The sequence below is a fragment of the Caretta caretta genome, chromosome 7 (assembly GCF_965140235.1).
Source record: "Caretta caretta isolate rCarCar2 chromosome 7, rCarCar1.hap1, whole genome shotgun sequence".
Classification (NCBI taxonomy): Eukaryota; Metazoa; Chordata; order Testudines; family Cheloniidae; genus Caretta; species Caretta caretta.
This window is the reverse complement of record NC_134212.1, coordinates 105131774-105152247: the sequence shown is the minus strand read 5'-3', so window position 1 is coordinate 105152247 and position 20474 is coordinate 105131774. Positions and strand designations below refer to the sequence as shown.

At 40.9% G+C, this 20474-nt stretch overlaps 1 protein-coding gene across 3 annotated transcripts in view; it reads right to left on the bottom strand.

The window, feature by feature from the left end:
* FAM53B (family with sequence similarity 53 member B) overlaps positions 1-20474 on the bottom strand; it is a 124709-nt gene that overhangs the window by 72342 nt on the left and 31893 nt on the right. For all 3 annotated transcript variants that reach the window (XM_048859291.2, XM_075131029.1, XM_048859292.2), the window contains 2 exons: positions 17294-17539; positions 13861-13912 (listed from right to left, as the gene is read on the bottom strand). In XM_048859291.2, coding sequence (XP_048715248.1) covers positions 13861-13912; positions 17294-17362 — 121 coding nt within the window. In that variant the 5' untranslated portion in view covers positions 17363-17539. The remainder of the gene's footprint in view (positions 1-13860; positions 13913-17293; positions 17540-20474) is intronic.

Below are 20474 nucleotides of genomic sequence, written 5' to 3'. Positions count from 1 at the left end.
CACCTCTCATTGAAATTAATGACAAAACTCTCAGGATATGTCTATACTTGGAGCGAGAGGTGTGATTCCCAGCCCAAGGAGACATACACCAGCTCTCATCGAGCTAGTACACTAAAACCAGAATAAGGCTGCAGAGTATGAGCAGCAGGATGGACTAGCTGCCCTGACGACTTGCCTGTCGGAGGCCCTACGTTTGTATTCAGGAAAGCTAGCCCATCTTACTGCTCGTGTGGCTGCAGCTACATTCTATTTTTAGCATACTTGCTCAATGAGAGCTAGTATGAGTATGTCTCCTCAAGCTGGGAATCACACCCCCAGCATCCAGTGTAGACACACCTTCAGTGACTTCAATGAGTATAGGCTCTAAGTTTGTTCTTGAGGAGATGGCAACTTAAAGCTGTATCAGACATTGTTTGGGAGAGCTACAGAAAGAACTTTTTTGTGTCAGGCTAACAATAAAGTAGTAGGGCTACATTCATTCCTATTGTAACTTCATTGATTTCACAGGAACTACACAAAGATGAATTTGGTCCGGTATCTTTTTTAAGATAAATTACATTTTAGAATCTGACCACTTTGGCTTTGTTCCTCTAACCTTGAAAAGCCTGGTTTGTCTTCAAGCCTCATATTCTTTGTGCCTTTAACACAGGCACAAATTAACCTAGTTAACTATAGAGGATCCAAAGCCCTTTGTGATCAAAGCAGAACAGTCACATGATGACCCAAGCTTCAGGCACCTATTTGACCTTGATTCTTTTGTTCTCACACATGGTGCTATTTCATGACATAAACCTAAAGACTCCGTAAAAGGTGTGGTTTTCTGCAAAAAGCTAAGAACCTAAAACACATCAGACATGTGGGTGAAAAGATGCTGGAAGTGTAGCTACACTATTGTTCTCCATGGCCTGCTTATTAATTGTAATGTTTCACCTACATCTGCTGTGGTTGACGGCTATTAAGACTTGTCTGCTCAACTGTGGTTGACACTAGCTTTGTCAATTACCAAGCCACGAACAAGCCTCAACTAGAGCCAACACATCCTGTGCTTTTAATGTTAGGGCGTGCTGTTTTACCTGTTCAGAGACTAAGGCAAGTCAGAAAGTTGGAACTGAAACTGCTTGTGTGTGAAATATGGTTTAACTGATCTTCAGAACTTTGGTAACATGTTAAATCGCCATTGCCATGATGACATTTTGAACTTTCCTTCAAGGCAAAAAGTAAACATTTATATCATCTGATTTTGAAGAGGGCAGAATTTGTTTTTAAAAGAAGGAATATTGTCCATTTTCCATTCTAAAGCTGGTCATTTCAAAATAATGTAAGTCTCACACCATTGGAGAGTCGCAAGTGAGGGAGGAGAAACTGCAGATGCTAGTGCTGGGAGAAGGAGCTGATTTCTGCACTCCTGAAGACCAGTAGTAGCCCGAAATCAGAAAGGTATCTCCCCTGCTCTCCTTAGCATCAAGTTCAGTACACCCTGCTCCTTAACACCACTGCCTGCCTGACCTTTGAGCAATCCCTTGGACTTCCTCACCCACCCCAGCTGCTGAGACTACACCCCATACTGGATTTAGGATGCAGAACTATGTATACATCAGACTGTTGCTAGGACCAAGTTTTTGATAGGCCCTAGTTATGGTATGAACCATTTTACAAAATCCTGCTATAAACAAGCCCTACTCCCTAATCTCCAGTAAGGTTTTGTAAAACTGACTGCAACACAACCCACCCATATGTCCATGAAACAGGAAAACTGTGCGAGAGGCATTCTAGCAAAAAGCGTGTTGAAACCTGGTTAACCTGGTCCTAGCTTCAGAGGCAAGAGACATGACAGTTGGAGGGGGTCAGGTTATCATCACTGCAGAACGCTCCTGAAGTTGCTGTTTTCTGCCTAAATGCTAGCTGTGCTGTTTACTGGTTCTGCAGTGACATCAGGGCCCCTCAATCTGCCTTGAATTAGGAAATGCCAGCACTTATCAGAACTGAAAATATCATCTGAACTTAGAGTATTAACATTAAAGAGAACTTTAAAGGATCTTTAAACAGATCTGGAAAATATGGCCTGCTGAAAAATCCAGTAGGCTGCAATGCTAAGGTATCTTTAAAGAAACGGAGCTGAAACGCCCAAACTTGGAATGGCAACGTCCCACTTTTTTCTTATATTTGTTTGCAGAGACTATGTACGTTTTTGCTTTCTTTTCATAATAAATTAAAGGCTCTATTTTTCTAAGATAAAAATAAATACATCAGCAGCAGTGGCCTATCACTCATGAGCAACCTTCTAAGCATACTGGTGTGAGGAGTGGTGACCCAGTTGTTTGGCAGGGATACAGATTTCACCTTCAAGCTTCTAGAAGGTCATACATATTAAAGATGATGAAAAACACCTTGACAATATGTCATAAATATAAAGGGAAAGGTAAACACCTTTAAAATCCCTCCTGGCCAGAGGAAAAACCCTTTCACCTGTAAAGGGTTAAGACGCTAGGATAACCTCACTGGCACCTGACCAAAATGACCAATGAGGAGACAAGATACTTTCAAAGCTGGAGGGGGGGTGAAACAAAGATTTTCTCTGTCTGTGTGTTGTTTTGCCAGGAACAGAAAAGGAATGGAGTCTTAGAACTTAGTAAGTAATCTAGTTAAATATGCGTTAGATTCTGTTCTGTTTAAATGGCTGATAAAATAAGCTGTGCTGAATGGAATGTACATTCCTGTTTTTGTGTCTTTTTGTAACTTAAGATTTTGCCTAGAGGGATTCTCTATGTTTTGAATCTGGTTACCCTGTAAGGTATTTACCATCCTGATTTTACAGAGGTGATTCTTTTACTTTTTTCTTCAATTAAAATTCTTCTTTTAAGAACCTGACTGCTTTTTCATTGTTCTTAAGATCCAAGGGTTTGGGTCTGTGTTCACCTATGCAAATTGGTGAGGATTTTTATCAAGCCTTCCCCAGGAAAGGGGGTATAAGGTTTGGGAGGATTTTGGGGGGAAAGACGTTTCCAAGCGGGCTCTTTCCCTGTTATATATTTGTTAGACGCTTGGAGGTGGCAGCAATAAAGTCCAAGGGTAAAAGGTAAAATAGTTTGTACCTTGGGGAAGTTTTTATCTAAGCTGGTAAAAATAAGCTTAGGGGTTTTTCATGCAGGTCCCCACATCTGTACCCTAGAGTTCAGAGTGGGGAAGGAACCTTGACACAATATGCTTTTAAAATCAGAATAATCAGTACATCTGGATTCCCAAAGAAATGCAGTTATACATTAATGATCTTAATCCTGTAGTATTAGGAATTCCTAGGGGATTTGTGGGATCTATTCTCTCCTCCATAAAACAGCATAAATCTAAGGTCAAATTCAGCACTTAGTTATACACACCCAACTCCAATGAAATACAATGGGATTCAAGCTCAAATAACTAACAACAGAATCTGGACTAGAAGAAGTTAAGCCCTAATGCCAAAAAGAGGACACTGTAGTTCCCTTGATAAACTACATGAAGTTAGAATTCTTTGCACACCCAAAACTCACAAAGTGGGTGAAGGAATCCCGCTCGGACCCTCAGGGACAGATTTTCAGAAGCTGGACTCCGATTCTACCTAAATAACTTTCAGGCAAAGCTAACTGAAATTCCAATTTATATCCTTTGGGTTTCTGGGTCACTTATTGTGCCTGCAAACCAGTTATTTAGATGGTCAGTAAACCTGAACTGCAGGAGTTAAAAATGGTGGCCCTCTACATAGTATTCATTTCACCCTTAGTCAATTAATATTTCAGGGACAAATTTCACTGATGGCATAAGAGTGGGCCAATAATGAATTTCACCTATAGGCTCAAGGAGCCTTAGTTAATCAGTTCACAATTACAACAATTGTCCCACTATGCTGTAATGCTATCCACTGTTAAAAGACTTCCAGTGCCTCCTTTGCAGATTCAAGAGCTCCTTCCTTCCATTATATATCATGAAAGGGAAAGCTTTGTGACATATTGTGCCTAGATAAAGCAATTTGATATTTTTTCCTGCAGAGATTTCCTACTTGATATTTAAAGGTGAGCTCTACAGTGTTTTGAAACTGAAAAATACATTAAAATGAGTCAGGGTCTGATTTTTACACCTGACCACCCCTTTTGTGCCCAGAAATATAACTGTAGCTTCAATTAGTTGCAGATGCAAATGATGGCAGATGGATGTGCACCCAGTTACAAGTTTCATTGCCATTATCAGTGCCTGCATTTAGTTACATTTGCAAAACCAAGCCCACAATAATTTTCAGGCACAAAATGAGAGGCCAGATTTAGATCCCTTTAAAACTGCAGTGTTCTGCAGAGCTTCGTATCACAATTAGGGAATCTTCATGGGCAGTAGGTCAGGAGAACCTGTTAGTGTGGTTCTATTACGTGACTGCAGCAAATCTCCAGAAATCCACCGGTTACAAGAACTGACCCCTCTGACTGGGGAAATTCCTTCCCTCATAAATCCCACATATTCCTCATCCTTCCTACAAGTTTTTCCATGAAATGGCATGTCATGGCCCAATATTATAAGGGGAGTTGACAGTGACTCCTATATTTAGATTGCCTCACACCTTTCATTAAGAAGGATTCTCTTGACCTTTTCTTTCTTACACCTGCATTGTTGGCAGCAGTCTTTTGTTAGCTGGCAGAGGAAATACACTTGGCTACAGAAATGCCATTTCTTTGAAAAATTCCATGAAATTCTGTTCAGCTGTTGCTGAGATAGAATCTGTTTAAAAACTGCCATTTCCCATCTCTCTCTTGTAGGTCTCATGAAAATTTTGGTAGCCTGCCAAAATAATAACAAAACATGCATATTCTAAAGCCAGGTTTGCACCTCTTTTAAAACAGCAGACACTGTACTGGGAATGCCTGTAGCAAGAAGGTGGTGGTGAGAACCAGGATGGGCTCACCTCTTGGACCCAGCAAACAGTGACAGTGGCCCAGGCCCCTTTTCCCAACGCCCAATGGAGGCCCCGCATGGGCTGGAGCTCCACCACCTCTCAACCAGAGGGAAAAAAAGAGACAGAGAGCCCTGCTCTGGACTTTGCTCCTCTCAATAACCCCTTAAAGCCAGCAAATGGAAGCAGCAGTCCATCTCCTCCTTCACTGGGCAGGAACTCCCTCAACTCCCAGGAAGGTCAGGGAGGGGGAGAGAGATTTTTTTAAAAACATCTAAAATATGAAATTGCATTATCACAGTAGCCAAATTTAAGCTGGCCATTTTAAAAGGGTTTAGTCCACATTACAGACTAACTAGGGTCCGACAAAAATTCATATGAAGTAACTGACCTGATTCTGAGTTACTGTAGCACACACACACACAAAGTAAAAAGCACAGGAAACTTTGCCATTTTTTTCCACCTCTACAGCTTCAAAATGGCCACATTTGCTTTTTAAATTAGTGTAACTAAAAATGTGTTCCCCAGATGACACAGTGTAAATTTTAACAACCAAGTTATTAACCACAGAAAATAAGGGTGTACAACTTTAACTATAGCAAGACAAATGTTCTGCTATAATATTTTTACAGTTCCTTTTTATACATAATGGATGATCCTTCTGCTCATGTTTCCTTTATGTTCTTTTCCTGTGAAATAATTTACATTAATCAATAATTTATTACAGCAACTCGTAAAGTAATTATGGGTTTCAATCAATTTTTTTTTAAATTGGCGTATGAATTCTGTTTGGATCCCAATTTAACAACACATATTTACAAACACTTCTTTTTGTGCATGTCTTGTTTGTGATAAGTTTGTATTTAATTCACTTTCTCACATATTCTTTTACTTAAATTTTAGTCTTTTCTGCATTCTATGCACAGCGGAAAAGACAGTCTGTATTTTCCATTGTCCCCTGTTTATGTGCAAGCGATGGCTTCTAAATGTGGAACAAATTTAATGGTTGTAATTAGTTGATGGCAATGACATAGAACCACACCAGTACTCCTGCTTTCCTGTTTCACAAACAAGATTAAAATATGATGCATGCAGCTATGCTTCAGTGGGAAATGAAAATGATAGTCCCAAAATCTCTCGCTTCAGAACAAACACGACAAACCAAGTCTGTGGTCTGCACACCATTCGTGCCAACTGTATTTAAGAGGGAAAGTCCCTACTTTTTCAGCAAAAACTTATTTCATTCTTTAATATGTCCCTCTATACAGCTCTCCCAATCTTGGTGGAGTTAAATGTCTCCCTATTTTTCTACCAAGCTGTGCTTTTTTCTAGTTTTCAGATGCTGGTAGATACACTGCACACATGCATACCCTCACATACAACTACACATCCAAGCAAACTTGAACAAAGCTCTCATGGTTAGGCTGGCTTGAAAAGCAAAGCCTAGGCTATGCATATAGAGTTGGAGCTGCTTTCTGAGCAATATTTCCTGTTACAAGTACACAGCAATTAGTCATTTAGATGGAACCTTCCACAGACAAGCTGTTTTCAAAGGAAATTGCAGTTCAGAAATAGGAGGTGTGGATTAGAAGGGAAAATGATGCCTTATTGTGGGAAACAGAGCTGCAAAACAGTCTTGTTCCAATAAAAAGGCAACATTTCCAAATTAGCAGTCTAAAAGGGCATGACTGTAGCCCTTGCCACAAGGATTGTCCTCGCCCTTGCCAACTCGTATAAGGTTAATATGATGATGATGTCTGAAGTTATATGCTCAGGTTTTGGTTTGGTTTATTTTTTTTATTTCATTATCAGTTTTTCTTCTGACTTCTTGGTTTTCCTCCTTGTAGCGCTCAGAACCTTTTTCATGTAGCCATGTTACTAACACTAGCTGCAGTGATGCAACCATTATTGGGCATGCTTGCTTCTTAAAGTAATCCCACTGACATCAGTTCTATTCACTTTGAGTAAAATCCTGCCCACAGAATTTAAAGAAACTTTGCTCCAGTCCCACTTCCAGTGTCAGAAGCAGAATGCACAAAATTCAGAATTTTCTTCACCACCATATTTTATTGTGGACTCTTTCCCGACAAAGTACTAAACTGGAATGAATTCTGGGTAAATTCTCCAGGAACAGGGCAGGCTGCTTTTTTAAAGTGCGTTTTATAAAGAATTAATATATGATTCAACAATCCTTTTTGAACATGATGAACCAAAACGACGAGTTTCATAAACTTACCAAAAATAAGCACGTTATTTTTACTGGGATGTTGTACTCTTGCACCTCCCATTGTCATTTTGGTTCCTCATGCAAAATCCTTCTCCTTTTGGTAACAGCAGAACGCAACCATCACATATAAACTTTCTTGAGAAACTATGAGCCTGATTTTCTGCTGAGCAAAGAGTTCTTTAGTTATAAAATGTTACTTAGTTATTATTTTTGTCTGCCTACTTCTGTTTGTCTGTCCTGTCTGTTTAGAGCTTAAGCCCTTTGTACGATGTCTTTACTGTGTATATACAGTGCCTCGTACAATGAGGTCCTGATATGGACCTTGGAGCTACCATAATCAAAATAAAAGGCTGACTGGATTTGGCTAATGCTCTGATGCATAGCCTGAAATGTTAGCTTTAGTAAAGTATCTATCTAGTTTCTTATTCAGCCATCCCTCACAATGGTATCTGATGTTGGACATTCAGATACTGGGTGTTCCTTCAATATCTGGTTGGGAAGAATTACTTGATGATGTTACTATATTGTTAAACTCTTTAAAAGATTTTACCATCCCAACCCCCTCAGATACAGAAAATCTGTATCAAGAGGCAATAACCAAACTTTCTAATAAAATGGCTTCTATCTCTGGCACAGCTACCATTACATTTCCATGCCTTTTGACTGCGGGCATGTAATGCCAGCTGTGTGGGAGGGAAATGGAAAAATTCTGTTTCATAATAGGAAATGTCTTGTATTCCCTGATGTTTCAAGGACCACTCAAGCCAGGTGCAAGAAATTGTTCTTTCTCAGGGCTGAATTTATAGGTGTAGGGTTTTGAACTTTGGTCCTCTTTCCAGCAAAGCAAAGCTATAAAGATCAGAATCAATCTTTTTAGTATTATTATTACACTGGGAGAGCATTTCTTGTTTATGTCAAAATAAAAAACAAGATAATTCTTTAGGTCATTTGGAAAATGGTTCTGATGTTAGATTTTCTGACTTATCAAATCTTTAATGGCTCTTTATATAGCTTAATGTTTCTTATAGATTCTCATAATGTTTAGTGCTTTATAAATATCTAAATTATATAGAAGATTTACAAGCTCTAGTTCATTCTCTTCCCCCCTCTTCCCTTAGGGTAGTTTTCAGTATCTTTTCCTCCTTCACAAAACATTTGTATGATGTATTGATATGACAATTGCAAAGCTTTTGTGCGAGTTTTCATATTGATTCATTTGTTATAATCATCTAAAATAATTTATTTCCAAAAGGAAGAGGGTCCCTAAATGAATGATAAGATCTTCCAGTGGTGTAGCACTTTCAGTCTGCAGAATCTTAAAGGGTTTTGCAAACTATATATATATATATCTTGTGACGGGGCAAGGCCAGATGGCTATAGAAAAGTAGTGGGAGATAGATATATTAGCTCCAGGCTAAACAAATCCCTGGTACCAGGATAAGCGAAATGGAAGCTGCTCCAGGTCAATTAAGACACCTGGGGCCAACTAAGAACTTTCCAGAAGGCAAGGAGAATGCTAGGTTGATTGGGACACCTGAAGCCAATCAGGGGCTGGCTGAAACTAGTTAAAAGCCTCCCAGCCAGTCAGGTGGGTGTGCATGTCAGGAGCTATGGAAGGAAGTTGCGCTGTTGGAGAGACTGAGCAGTACACACCATATCAGGCACAAGGAAGGAGGACCTGAGGTAAGGGTGAAGTGGAGCTTGAGGAAGTGAGGGCTGCTGTGGGGGAAGTAGCCCAGGGAATTGTACATGTCATGTTTCTAAAAGGTCAGCTACCATAGCTGATCCTATTAGGATCCCTGGGCTGGAGCCTGGAGTAAAGGGTGGGCCTGGGCTCCCCCCCCACCCGCCCCCAACATTTGCCCCCTGATTAATCACTGAGACTGGGAGACAACAGAGACTGTGCAAGGAAGGATAACTTCTCCTCACCTCCCTTGCTGGCTTATGATGAAAATGGCTCAGTAGACTGTGACCCTTGTCTCTAGAGAAAGAAGGGTTACGTGGAAGGTCACAGTGAGCTTCTGAGGCTAGTGAAATCTGCCAGGATACGCGGGACCCATGGAGGCAAGGACAGAGCTTTGTCACATATATATTTATCACATTTATATATTTGTCACATTTATATATATTATACCACTCCATCCACCAGTGAACTACAGTCAACCTTCTGAGATGTATCATGGCAGCTGTTTAACACTGCTCAGCAACACTAGCCATCAGTTAGGGCAAGGAAGTGAAGCAGAATACCATATCCTGTTGAAACTGCTGGTCAGTTTACACAGGCCAAATGTAATTACCCAAATCAGAATTTCACTAGGACTAACAGGTTTCAGAGTAACAGCCGTGTTAGTCTGTATTCGCAAAAAGAAAAGGAGTACTTGTGGCACCTTAGAGACTAACCAATTTATTTGAGCATGAGCTTTCGTGAGCTACAGCTCACTTCATCGGATGCATACCGTGGAAACTGCAGCAGACTTTATATACACACAGAGAATATGAAACAATACCTCCTCCCACCCCACTGTCCTGCTGGTAATGGCTATCACCAGCAGGAGAGTGAATTTGTGTGGGGGGGTGGAGGGTGAGAAAACCTGGATTTGTGCTGGAAATGGCCCAACTTGATGATCACTTTAGATAAGCTATTACCAGCAGGACAGTGGAGTGGGAGGAGGTATTGTTTCATATTCTCTGTGTGTATATAAAGTCTGCTGCAGTTTCCACGGTATGCATCCGATGAAGTGAGCTGTAGCTCACGAAAGCTCATGCTCAAATAAATTGGTGAGTCTCTAAGGTGCCACAAGTACTCCTTTTCTTTTTACTAGGACTAACAGCAGCCTTACTTGTGAAAAGCACTATGGTGTATTTAATGGCCATAAACTGTTCCAGTTATAGCATGGTCTCTAACCTCCTACTGATGAGAAATATTTCTGATAAAGTGATGTTGGGAAATCTTAGTCCCTTTATGTTTGGATTAAGACACTGGTAAGTAATATGGGAATGGGAATGCTATTCTTTTTTTACAGTCTCCATCTGGCAGCTGACGTAGTTGTGTCCATTATGTTTTTATTAAGTTTATTCACAGCCTTTAATGCCACTATGCCTGAAGTTAGGTTGGGCTTCATTCTTTCCTCTTGAGAATAGTAATAAGTGTTTTACTCTCCATCCTCACATGCAGCATCCTGCAAGATTCTGACTTGTCACCCAGCGTGTTTAGTGTGTATGTACAAATGCCAAGGGAGACCGTGAGATGCTTTTGCTTGCAATGCCATCAGGAGAAACATGACACTCCACTCTACATCTCATTTTCAGTAACCCTGAATTCTGTGGCTTCCATGTTCTCCCAGGACCTGTCAGAAGTAGAGATGTGGATGAGAGTAAAACGACTTTGGCTCAATCAGAATAAGGTGGAGGTGATGCTGGTGGAGAGGGGCAAACATCTGGAGGAATGGGCAAGAACCTGAGATTGCCTTCTGTTGGAAGCTCATGTCCAAGCTTTGCATCTTAGTAATAGTCTAAGAGTCATAACGAGGCCAGACGGGCTTCTGGATTATCAGGTGTAACCTGTGGCACAACATACTTTTTTTTTTCGGTTGTCCAGACAGCTGTGACGCTCTGATCCAGATGTTGTTACAGTGATCCCCACCTCTGTCACCGTGAAACGAAATGACTGAAATCCACTCTCCTCCAGGCTATTGTTGAAATGCAACTGGAATGTTCAGCTGGTGTGCAGCTCACCCCTTGACTGGAAGAGCCCCAAATGCCCCATACTCTACACTGGCTATGTGCTCCCAAGTGCAATTCAAGGTGTTGGTCACAGTCTCAGACCCAGATCTCTGATACATAGCCTCTTATGTCTTGCCTTGGTCCGGTGGTTACAATCTTGCTATTCCTTCTTGGAGACATACTCTCCAAAAAAAGTGCCAAGTATTCTCTGCGGAGAGCCCATGCTTCTGGACCTCACTCTTTCTGGCAGCCTGGCACAGTCTAGGTTTGACAAGCTTCAGCAAGCAGTGCATGACTTAATTGTTTTACCACACTTTTACTTAGCCAATGGGATCCCTACTACAGCAGGATACAAAGAGTTTTACTTTGTCCCATCTTTAAGACAATAACTTTCATATCACACTGTCACCAAAATGGGGTATTGGTTCAATATTTATTCAGACCAGAAACTCACTTACTGAATCACTTAGAGCATTCTGGGTTTTTCTTTCATGGCTTCCATCCAAAAACTGACTTGCTGATCTTGAGTTCTGAAGAAATTGCAGCCAAAGGTATAGACAATTGAAAAAGAAGGGACATGCCCTTTTCCACCACTTGGCACCACTTCATTCCTTGACACTTTTCAGTTCCCTGTAGTCAACCTCATGGCCTCTTATTTGAAGCCAAGAGGTTGGCATGGATTTCCTTCTGAAAATGTAATGCCAGTTTGCTCCACAGACTGCCCAGCAATATCTCCCTCTCCATTCACTGCTTCCAGTGGAATCCAAAAGGATCATTTTTTAAGACACCCTGAATGAAAGGACAAGAAATCCAGCCAAGTTCTCTCCAATCCCCAGAGATCTTACATGGGACTGTAATTCTTGGCCTCCTGCTGGCCCTACTGCCAATCCAAACTTCAGTGTATTTATTTCTCTCTCCGCTTTTCACAAGCGGGAACCTAGCCAGCTGATCTGAAATAGTCAACCAATTTCAAATTCAATGCCACTATAATCACTGAACGGACTTAAAACATTGAACAAGTTTCAACACTGAATTGGTTTGTGATCTTGGCACAAGTTTGAAGACATCAAGAAATGCATTGGGAAAGATGCCTAAAAACAAAATAATGCCTTCACATGCCAATGAGACTCACTCTTCTTGACTGGGCATGACAAAGACAATTACATGGTGAGCTGTGGTCAAGGAGGTAAGATTAGGTTCCCTTGGAAACAGGATAATTTGGCACACAAGGAAGACCAGCACAGTGTAGCTCAGATCCTAACGGCTTTGTAGAAAGCTATTAACAAGCTGTTTTTCAATTAGGCTTAGACCCTTCATATTTGTTGACAGTTCTGTAAATGCCTTATCACAAGGCTAACCCAACTGATTGAGTACTCTTTGTTCCTTATTTATTCTTGACAGGCTGAATAAAGGGAACTGACTGTTTCTGTCATGTCTTGACTTTGAATCTTGTGACTTTCATTTGGAAAATCAAAATATTTAATCTTCCCCCCACCCCCTTCAGAAGACTCTAGTTATCTGGAGGCTTGGGAAATGTCTCCCCTTAATGCATGTACTCAGCTCCCATTAACACTAATGAGAATTACATCTGTTAATGGAGGGGGCAGCCTCTCTGTTTGTAAAGCCCTGGCTTTCATATCAAGTAGTTTGACTCAATCACCACCTAAAATTTTAATTGGGTTTGGAGATCTTAGCCCAGTGCCTAGCAAGTCACTCTCCACATTACAAAGCCCACTGAGCATAATACAGTGCCACATCTTTCAGTCTGATTGGTCCCTCAGGATCGTCAGTCCATGCACCAAACTCCCATGGAAGTCAATGGCAGTTCTGCATAAAAAGTGATGCACTCTGGTGCAAAATACATTAGAAGTCATACACTACAATCGATGCTCTTGGTAAAGACAAAGGACCAAATAAGCAACTGTCCTTACTAACAGAGGCTTGTTCAAAAACTTTTGGCTCAGAGGTATTCTTTTTTACTGATAATATTGTTTGTTTGTTTATTTGTATTGTGGTAGCACCTAAGAGCCCCAGTCATTGACCCGTTTCAGAGGAACAGCCGTGTTAGTCTGTATTCGCAAAAAGAAAAGGAGTACTTGTGGCACCTTAGAGACTAACCAATTTATTTGAGCATGAGCTTTCGTGAGCTACAGCTCACTTCATCAGATGTAGTGAGCTGTAGCTCACGAAAGCTCATGCTCAAATAAATTGGTTAGTCATTGACCCATGACTCGCTGGTGTTAGGTAACGTACAAACACAGAATAAAAAGACTGTCCCTTCTCCAAAAGGCTTGCAATCTATGTACTGTATGAACACTCTAAAAATAAGCAAAAGCATCAAAGTATTTAGAAAAACAAGGTAAATAACTTATTTATCAGCTGCCAATGGAGCCAGAAAGCTACCCTGGAATAAGTGGTGGGTAGTGCATGACAGCAGACTAACTTATTTCCTACCTGTGAACTCCTTCGACCAGGCTTACGGACACCATTGGACGTGCCATTTAGACACAGGGGCTGTGGCGCTTGGCCATTTTTTAGAGTCACAAAAGGCTTTGCACTGAATTGCTGGCAACTGTTCCAGTTAAATGCATGTGGCAATAATCAGAAAGGCTGGATGATTAAGTAGATTCTACTGCTTGGGATGATGCTAAGCTTACATATAGCTGAAGATACAGGTTGTCCAACTGGAAATGAACACACTGCTCCCCACCAGAGTGCCATGAGGTGTAGCATACAGGAGATAAACAAATAGCTATGTGGCTTCCAAAGTAAAGGGCCCTGAGGCCTTTCTGAGTTCAGATATTGTATTTAGAGAAAAGGAGCAACACAGCTTGTGATTTGTAGGAAACAATTCTAGGATATATTCTTACTAAGATCCCCCTTCCCCCCCCCCCAAAAAAAAAATGCTTTCCCTTTACACCATGCAGTTATGAAAGGTCACGGATTAAATGACTGGAGCAGAGATGCAGTAAATATTGAAGAAATTTCTGTTACTTACCCATAATTCCACAAGAGAAGAGAGTAGGTCCTTGACTCATCTTTGGAGTGTGCTGAAAACAACCAGAAAAGCTATTCACTTCTCGCAGGCTTGACTAATTCATTCGAAGTTATTCTGAACTTTAGGGCCCAATTCTGCCATCCTTATTCTTGCTGAGTTAGTAATCAGTAGGACTAGTTAACATGAGCAAAAGTGGCAGTCCATAGGGACTTGCCCAAAGAACTCAGTGGCTGTGCTGGGGACAGAACTGAAATTCCCTAAGACCCAGTCTTGTGCATTAACCAGCCAACCATCCTCCCTCCATATTTCCTTCAGTTAATCAAACTTTGTTAAAAACTGCAAAGTGGCAGCACTAGGATCCAGTCACGCAAGCCGTGAGTGTGAGTATTCCACTGAAGTCAGGGACTACTCATTGCTGGACCCAGGACCCTAAACTACTGGGGAAACTAAACAAAGAGGGGGAGTTCATCAATAATTCTGTGTTGGGACAAGCAAGAGACCAGTGGACTTAGTGGGATTTTGAATTTCTTAGAGGCTCACTACATTTTCCCATTTAGAAACTGAAAGACCATTTTTAACAAAGGTGGGCTCCCACACTACAGCTCTTCTGCAAATGATTCTCACAGCACTTAGATTGTTCTTCTTATTTACACTGAAAATGGAAGAATCAATGTTTTACAGGTACAAACCAATTCCAGTGACTTGTGATGTTTTCTATTTAAACACCCTTTCCAACAATTTTTCCCTTGACAGCACAATCATCTTAAGCCTTCTCCTAAAAGCTGCCATGACCAAACTGCAGCTTTAAACACAAGTCACTACAGGTGCAGAATATGTTACCAATGCCTATCATGGTCACCATTCTTCTGCTGTCCCAAAAATGTCCCTATTCTACTTCTGACATTTCTCCCCCTGCACCTGCATCCTACTTTACTTAAGTAATGATAATTTTATTCAAGTACCAGCACCAAAATAAATTCCAGGGTGATCCATTCTGCCACATTTGCATTTTATCTGGGTTTAGGCAATTGCATATGCACCTTGTTCTCTCCCAATTCATATTTTAAATGTTGGCCACTTACATAACAATACTCCAATTACTTCTGACAATCCATTATAAAAATTATCTAATGAAAATGATCCTAATAAATATGCACACCACATACCTTACAATCTAATACAAGATGTTAAGGAGGCAGAAAATGCCAATTGTGCAGATGTGAAAAAGTCATTTAAGTCGTACGTAAAAGTTTGGCCACCTTTTTGAAGCATGCTGTCACTTCCCAGGTAAAATAGAAACATTTATATCCATTGGGACCTAATTTAGTTACAGAAGGTATGAAGTAACCAGAGAACTAGAGAACAAAGATGACAAATAGCTGTATCAAAAGTAAGGCCGAACAAGAGCAAATTTGAACAGAGAACAAACGCTAGAAAACCAGGTTTTCACAGCATACATCTGCCTAGCCCATATCAAAGAAGAGCAAGTACTGTTCGGAGACAAAAGTTAAGGTCTAAAAATGAGGAAGAAAGAAACATTTTGAAATGACATATGTTCCTATATTAAGTGCGATTGCCATTTCATAAGATTTGAGTTTTACATCAAAACTGGGAAGTAAAACAGTGAACTAATTCACTGGGGGCGGGGGTTGGGAGGTTTCTTCCGGTCTTTTGTTTTTTATATGTGGTTTTAGATTTGGTTTTAGATTTTATTCAATTTTCACTGTTTGGTTTCTACTCTTTGGGCTGGATCCAAAGCCCACTGAAGTCATTACAAAGACTCCCACTGTATTCAGTGGACTTTGGATCAGGCCCCTGTGTGAACATCTGCACCAATGTAACATCCCAGAAAATTAGAAATTTACATCCAGACCCATTTTTATTATTGTATTTACACAGCACCAAAAGTGCTAACAAGCAATTAATAACCAAGGGCCCTGCAGCGAGGCAATTACATTCTAACGAGTCTGCAGTATATCAAAAGCTAACAATTTTGCCCCCAGCAAAGGAAATGGAAGGGCTGCTTTTGTTGTTTTACAGTGGACTGGTTCCATGTGGCTCCATAATGCACAGAATAATTTATACTCATCCCAAACCAGTGAGTCTCCCACAGCCACCAAATCTCATTAGAAGCTTGTACATGACACTTCGTCACTTCCCTTTGCCCACCCACTTAATCCAATAACTTTCAAGTGAACTTTAGCCAATGGTTTGCAGAAGGCCTGCCTGGGGGAATCTTTCAGACCAGTTAAATTTCATCATGTTTTTCATATTTTTTCCTTTATTGGCTAATGACCAAAACAATGCATGTTCAGACAAGGACTTTGCTCCCTCATAGAACATATTCACCTCCTCTTTGGGAGACATTTGAGTCGTATGCCTTCTAGATTGCTCTCAGAGGGGGACCCTGTGCCCACAGAAGGGTGAAGTTCAGCCTCTGCAACATGCTTCCTCCAACCCTACAGAAGCTCCTCCACCTTCCACAGGGACATCAGCTGTGCTACAGGCAGCTGCCCGTTGCTTTCCCCCGCAATCCGCATTGATCTTTGGGGGATCTGTCAGTTAAGGGGGTGGAGGTCTCTGCTTCTTCTGGGGTGGGGAGGGAGAGAGAGGAGTATTTGTACTTGTGCATCTTTTCTGAAACTCCCAAAGCATTTTCCAGGCAACAGCACCTTGTTCTAATTTCTTTCTAGACTGTGAATAATTCTCCTGAATGCCACTATATATAAACACGTCTGAGACTAGCATTGACTATTTGGCACTTTGAGAGCCTATTCAGATTGCTCTCTATTATCACCCCCAGGTCATTTTTGCACTCATTGCTTTCCAGGCAGTTGCCCCTAATTTGCATCTGTGCCACTTATTTCTTCTCCTTAGGTACACTCAGCCCACTGTTCCACTCTCCCCAATTCACTTGGCAATGTAATTTGGTCTTTCTGTGTGTTTGTTGCCTCTCTGATTTTTCTGTGCTGCCAGCTCATTTGATGGTGTTTGAATTTGTATTTTTCTCTAGATTCTTAACAAAACTGTTAAGTTACACAGTACTGACCCTTGCCACCCCCCACTTAATACTGCTCCCCACTTGCTCATCTTACTATTACCGGTGACCATCTGTTCACTGTTAGTCAGACAACTTCTAATCCAAGCTATTCATCTAGTTGGTGTTTATCCAGTTTTTTAATGTGTTTATTCTATGGCAATAGATTGAATGCTTTGCTGAGATTCACATATACTAAAACCACAGCATTCCTGTTATTTACTAAGGGCCAGATGCTCAGCTGGTGTAAATGGATGTAGTTCAGCTGAAGTGTCTGGAGCTACACCAGTTTACACCAACTGAGGATCTGGCCCTAAATTTGAAACACATATTATACAGCTACAGTGCAGCTATCAGCAGGAAGATAGTTTGTCATTAAGATTTTGCATATCTTACCAGCTCAGTCCTGCATGTCACAGAGTCAGCACCTTTGTTTTCCAGCGTTTTGGTTAAGATCATCACCATGGTAATGAAATCATGCACTGGGATCCATTACAGTACAGGCAAAGGTCAGCATCAGCCATGTTCTAGCAACGCTTCTTTTTTAATGCATTTTCCCAAGTGAAAAGTTCAACAGAACCAACTCCCATCTGCTTCACTCACAGGATGGGTTGACAGTAGTTTCCAACTCTTGTTAACTCCCTGCATAGACAAAAGAAAGACACAAACATTTTTCAAGCATTTTCACAAACCAGAGAGTTAAGTGCAAGGCTGTGAGGGAAGGATGGAAAAAGATGTGACAAATTTTAGGTGCTGTAGTCAATGAAACAATGGGCTACACATCAGCCTGTGAATTGTGTAAAATTACTGCAATAATCTTGTCTTGGCTACTGGCTACTTAAGGGGAATATTTACTTCAAATTCATGTTACTTTTAAAAAAGTCTTCAAGATACACTGCATCTCATTACCTTACTCTGGGTTTAACCACATTAGAGGATAGGAAATTTCATGAAATGTAAGATGCAAATAAAATGACATGGAGTAATGTAAGTATTAAAATGCATAAATATGTTAACAGTTCTTAAAATCCTTTTGGCTCTGATATCTATACTAAACTATAGACACGGATATTACACAACTGATGACATGCACTGATAGGTAAAAGTCACATCATTATCCACAAAACACAGTCATTTTAGGATGCTTTCAAAAATTAAATATAGTGCTCTTCCACCACAAAGTCTGGTGTGTTCTACCTTCCTGTAGTTTTAGTATTTGTTCTAAAGATGAATAAGAGCTTTGAGCTCCTCAGATGAAAGGCACCATAGAAACGCAAAGTATTATTAGTCAGTAGTTCCAGGGATGGTGTAGCTACTTGAGCTCTACTCTGAACAGAGCTGGCACTATGCATAAGCAGATGAAGAAATTGCTTAGGGCCCAGAGCAATTCAAGGGGACCCCCTATCAGTATGTGTTGCGGGGGGGGGACTATTCCTGCTTAGGACCCCCAATGGGTTAGCACCACCTCTGACTCTGACTTAATTCTATCAGGGCCAAATCCTGAAATCATCACTCAGTTTCTAATCAATTCTTGTGCCAGCAAAACACCCAGTAAATCCATAAGCCAAATTCTTACTTATGGTCAGACAACTTCCCTATGGAGAAATACATGCATTGGGCCAGGGAACGCCATGTGGTTCCCTTTCTGGACTTTTCTCTGAATTCCTCTATTAAAAAGTGGTCACTAGGCTCTGTCCCCTACAAAGAAGAAATTAAGGTTCTGAAACAGGGATCCACCAAGGTCCCAGGACCAATTTCACAAAGGCCCCTGTGCCTCCAAATCAGTTCTGGACATCCTGGGGCTCTGCTAGAAACTCCCAAACTAGGGGTTTCCCAGCAGGGAGTAGCACTTTTCTGATTGCATTAACTTTCCTCTGATGATCTCCACTGCTTCCCACCCCCTCATGGATTCCTGGATCCACACAAAACCCTTGTGAAGAAGGCAATGGAGTGGTGGACTTGGCTGACTCTTCCTTTCATGTGGGGAGAGGAAGAGTTCTCCATCCACAAATCCCAAGGGCCACAATTCGCCACTCAGTCTTAGTTTACTTTTTACTTTAGTCTTTACTTGGGAGTTTCACCTGACTAAAAACTGAATAAGGGCTTCAGAATTAAGCCCCAGTGTGTATTAAAAAGAAAGAAATCAAGTAAGGCTTCCATGGTACTAAGCAGACTACCAAATATTCAGTAATAGTAGCCCAATCATTTCTCAGCTTCTGGCAGTCTCTGTGGCAAATTTACTGCTATTCAAAACCAGACAGATTGCAATTCAGATCTGATTATAGAAATCAGTGTTTTTCCTAAATTCCCCTAATCCTCTTTCACCATTTTGCTGTATTGTGGTTAAAGCAACTGAAAAAATAATTCACATAAATGATTTGAAAAACACAAAACCCTTATCTCCTAATATGCAATTAAAAAGAAATTGCTATATGAAAGAACAACATTTAAGAATATGTTGCTAAGTATTAAAACTCATTATGGACTGATATTGATTGGCTTTGCAGATTGTAAATCGTATTTTCTTGTTTATTTGGATTAGAGTTTGTGGTGGATATTATTGAGATTGTTCAGTTAAAGACCAGCTGGCTAGTAAAAAAAAAAAAAAAAATTACCTACTATTGTCTTGTGAGAGCAAGGTTCACACAGAGTGCAAAACTGGGGGGGAGGGGAGGGGGAAGAATCGATACTTTTTTTCTTATGATTTACCGTTCTAAAGGGCCAATGGTAGAGACTCAAGATTCTCATGTTAGATTGGTCAACTTAATGCACTGGTAGCTTCCACATAAATCTGTGACCAACCCAATGACCACGTGGAAACTGTCAAAGCTAAAAGCAAAGAATTTCAGGCAATCATAATTACACATAATTATCCAAATCAAACCACATATTTGTAATACAGATAGCCTGGGTTTGTGCAAGTAGTGTGCAATGTAAAAAAGGCAGAGTGGGGAGAGGCCCAGAAATCAATCACATCAGACTCCCGTTTGAAGAATTACGTTAGCGTGAAGTAGGACCCCTTCATTTCGCGCCCGCAGTGTCCACATGGGGAAGTTATAGTGAAGCACTTCGGTGTGCGCTGCTATTCACACCCCCGTAGTCCGAACTGCGGAGCAATGTAATAGGGCAACAAAGCCGCAGTCTGCCCAGTTGTTACTCTGCGGCACGCTGTTCAGAACTTCACATCAATAGCAGAGATAGAACTCAAGTGCTCCTATAAATGCACAGCCTCCTAAAGCTTGAGCTAAAGAAGAACCTGCTTAACCTATACACAGTATAGGGGCTGTGACCCACAGCTGTGCACTTCTGAATCTCTCCTGTAGCAGGCAAGCTACAGAAGCACTAACTAGCACATCCCAGTGATTTACATCTCTATATTACAGCATTTTAGTATTATTTATCATATATGTATTTATATTCTGGTAGCACTTAGAGGTCCCATTCAGGGATGGGCACCCCATTGTGCTAGGCTCTGTGTAGACTGTCCCTGCCTTAAAGAGCTAACAATCTAAACCTATGACATGGGAGCAATCGATGAAGATAAACAAACAGATGTGTGGGAAGGAGGACAAAGTGA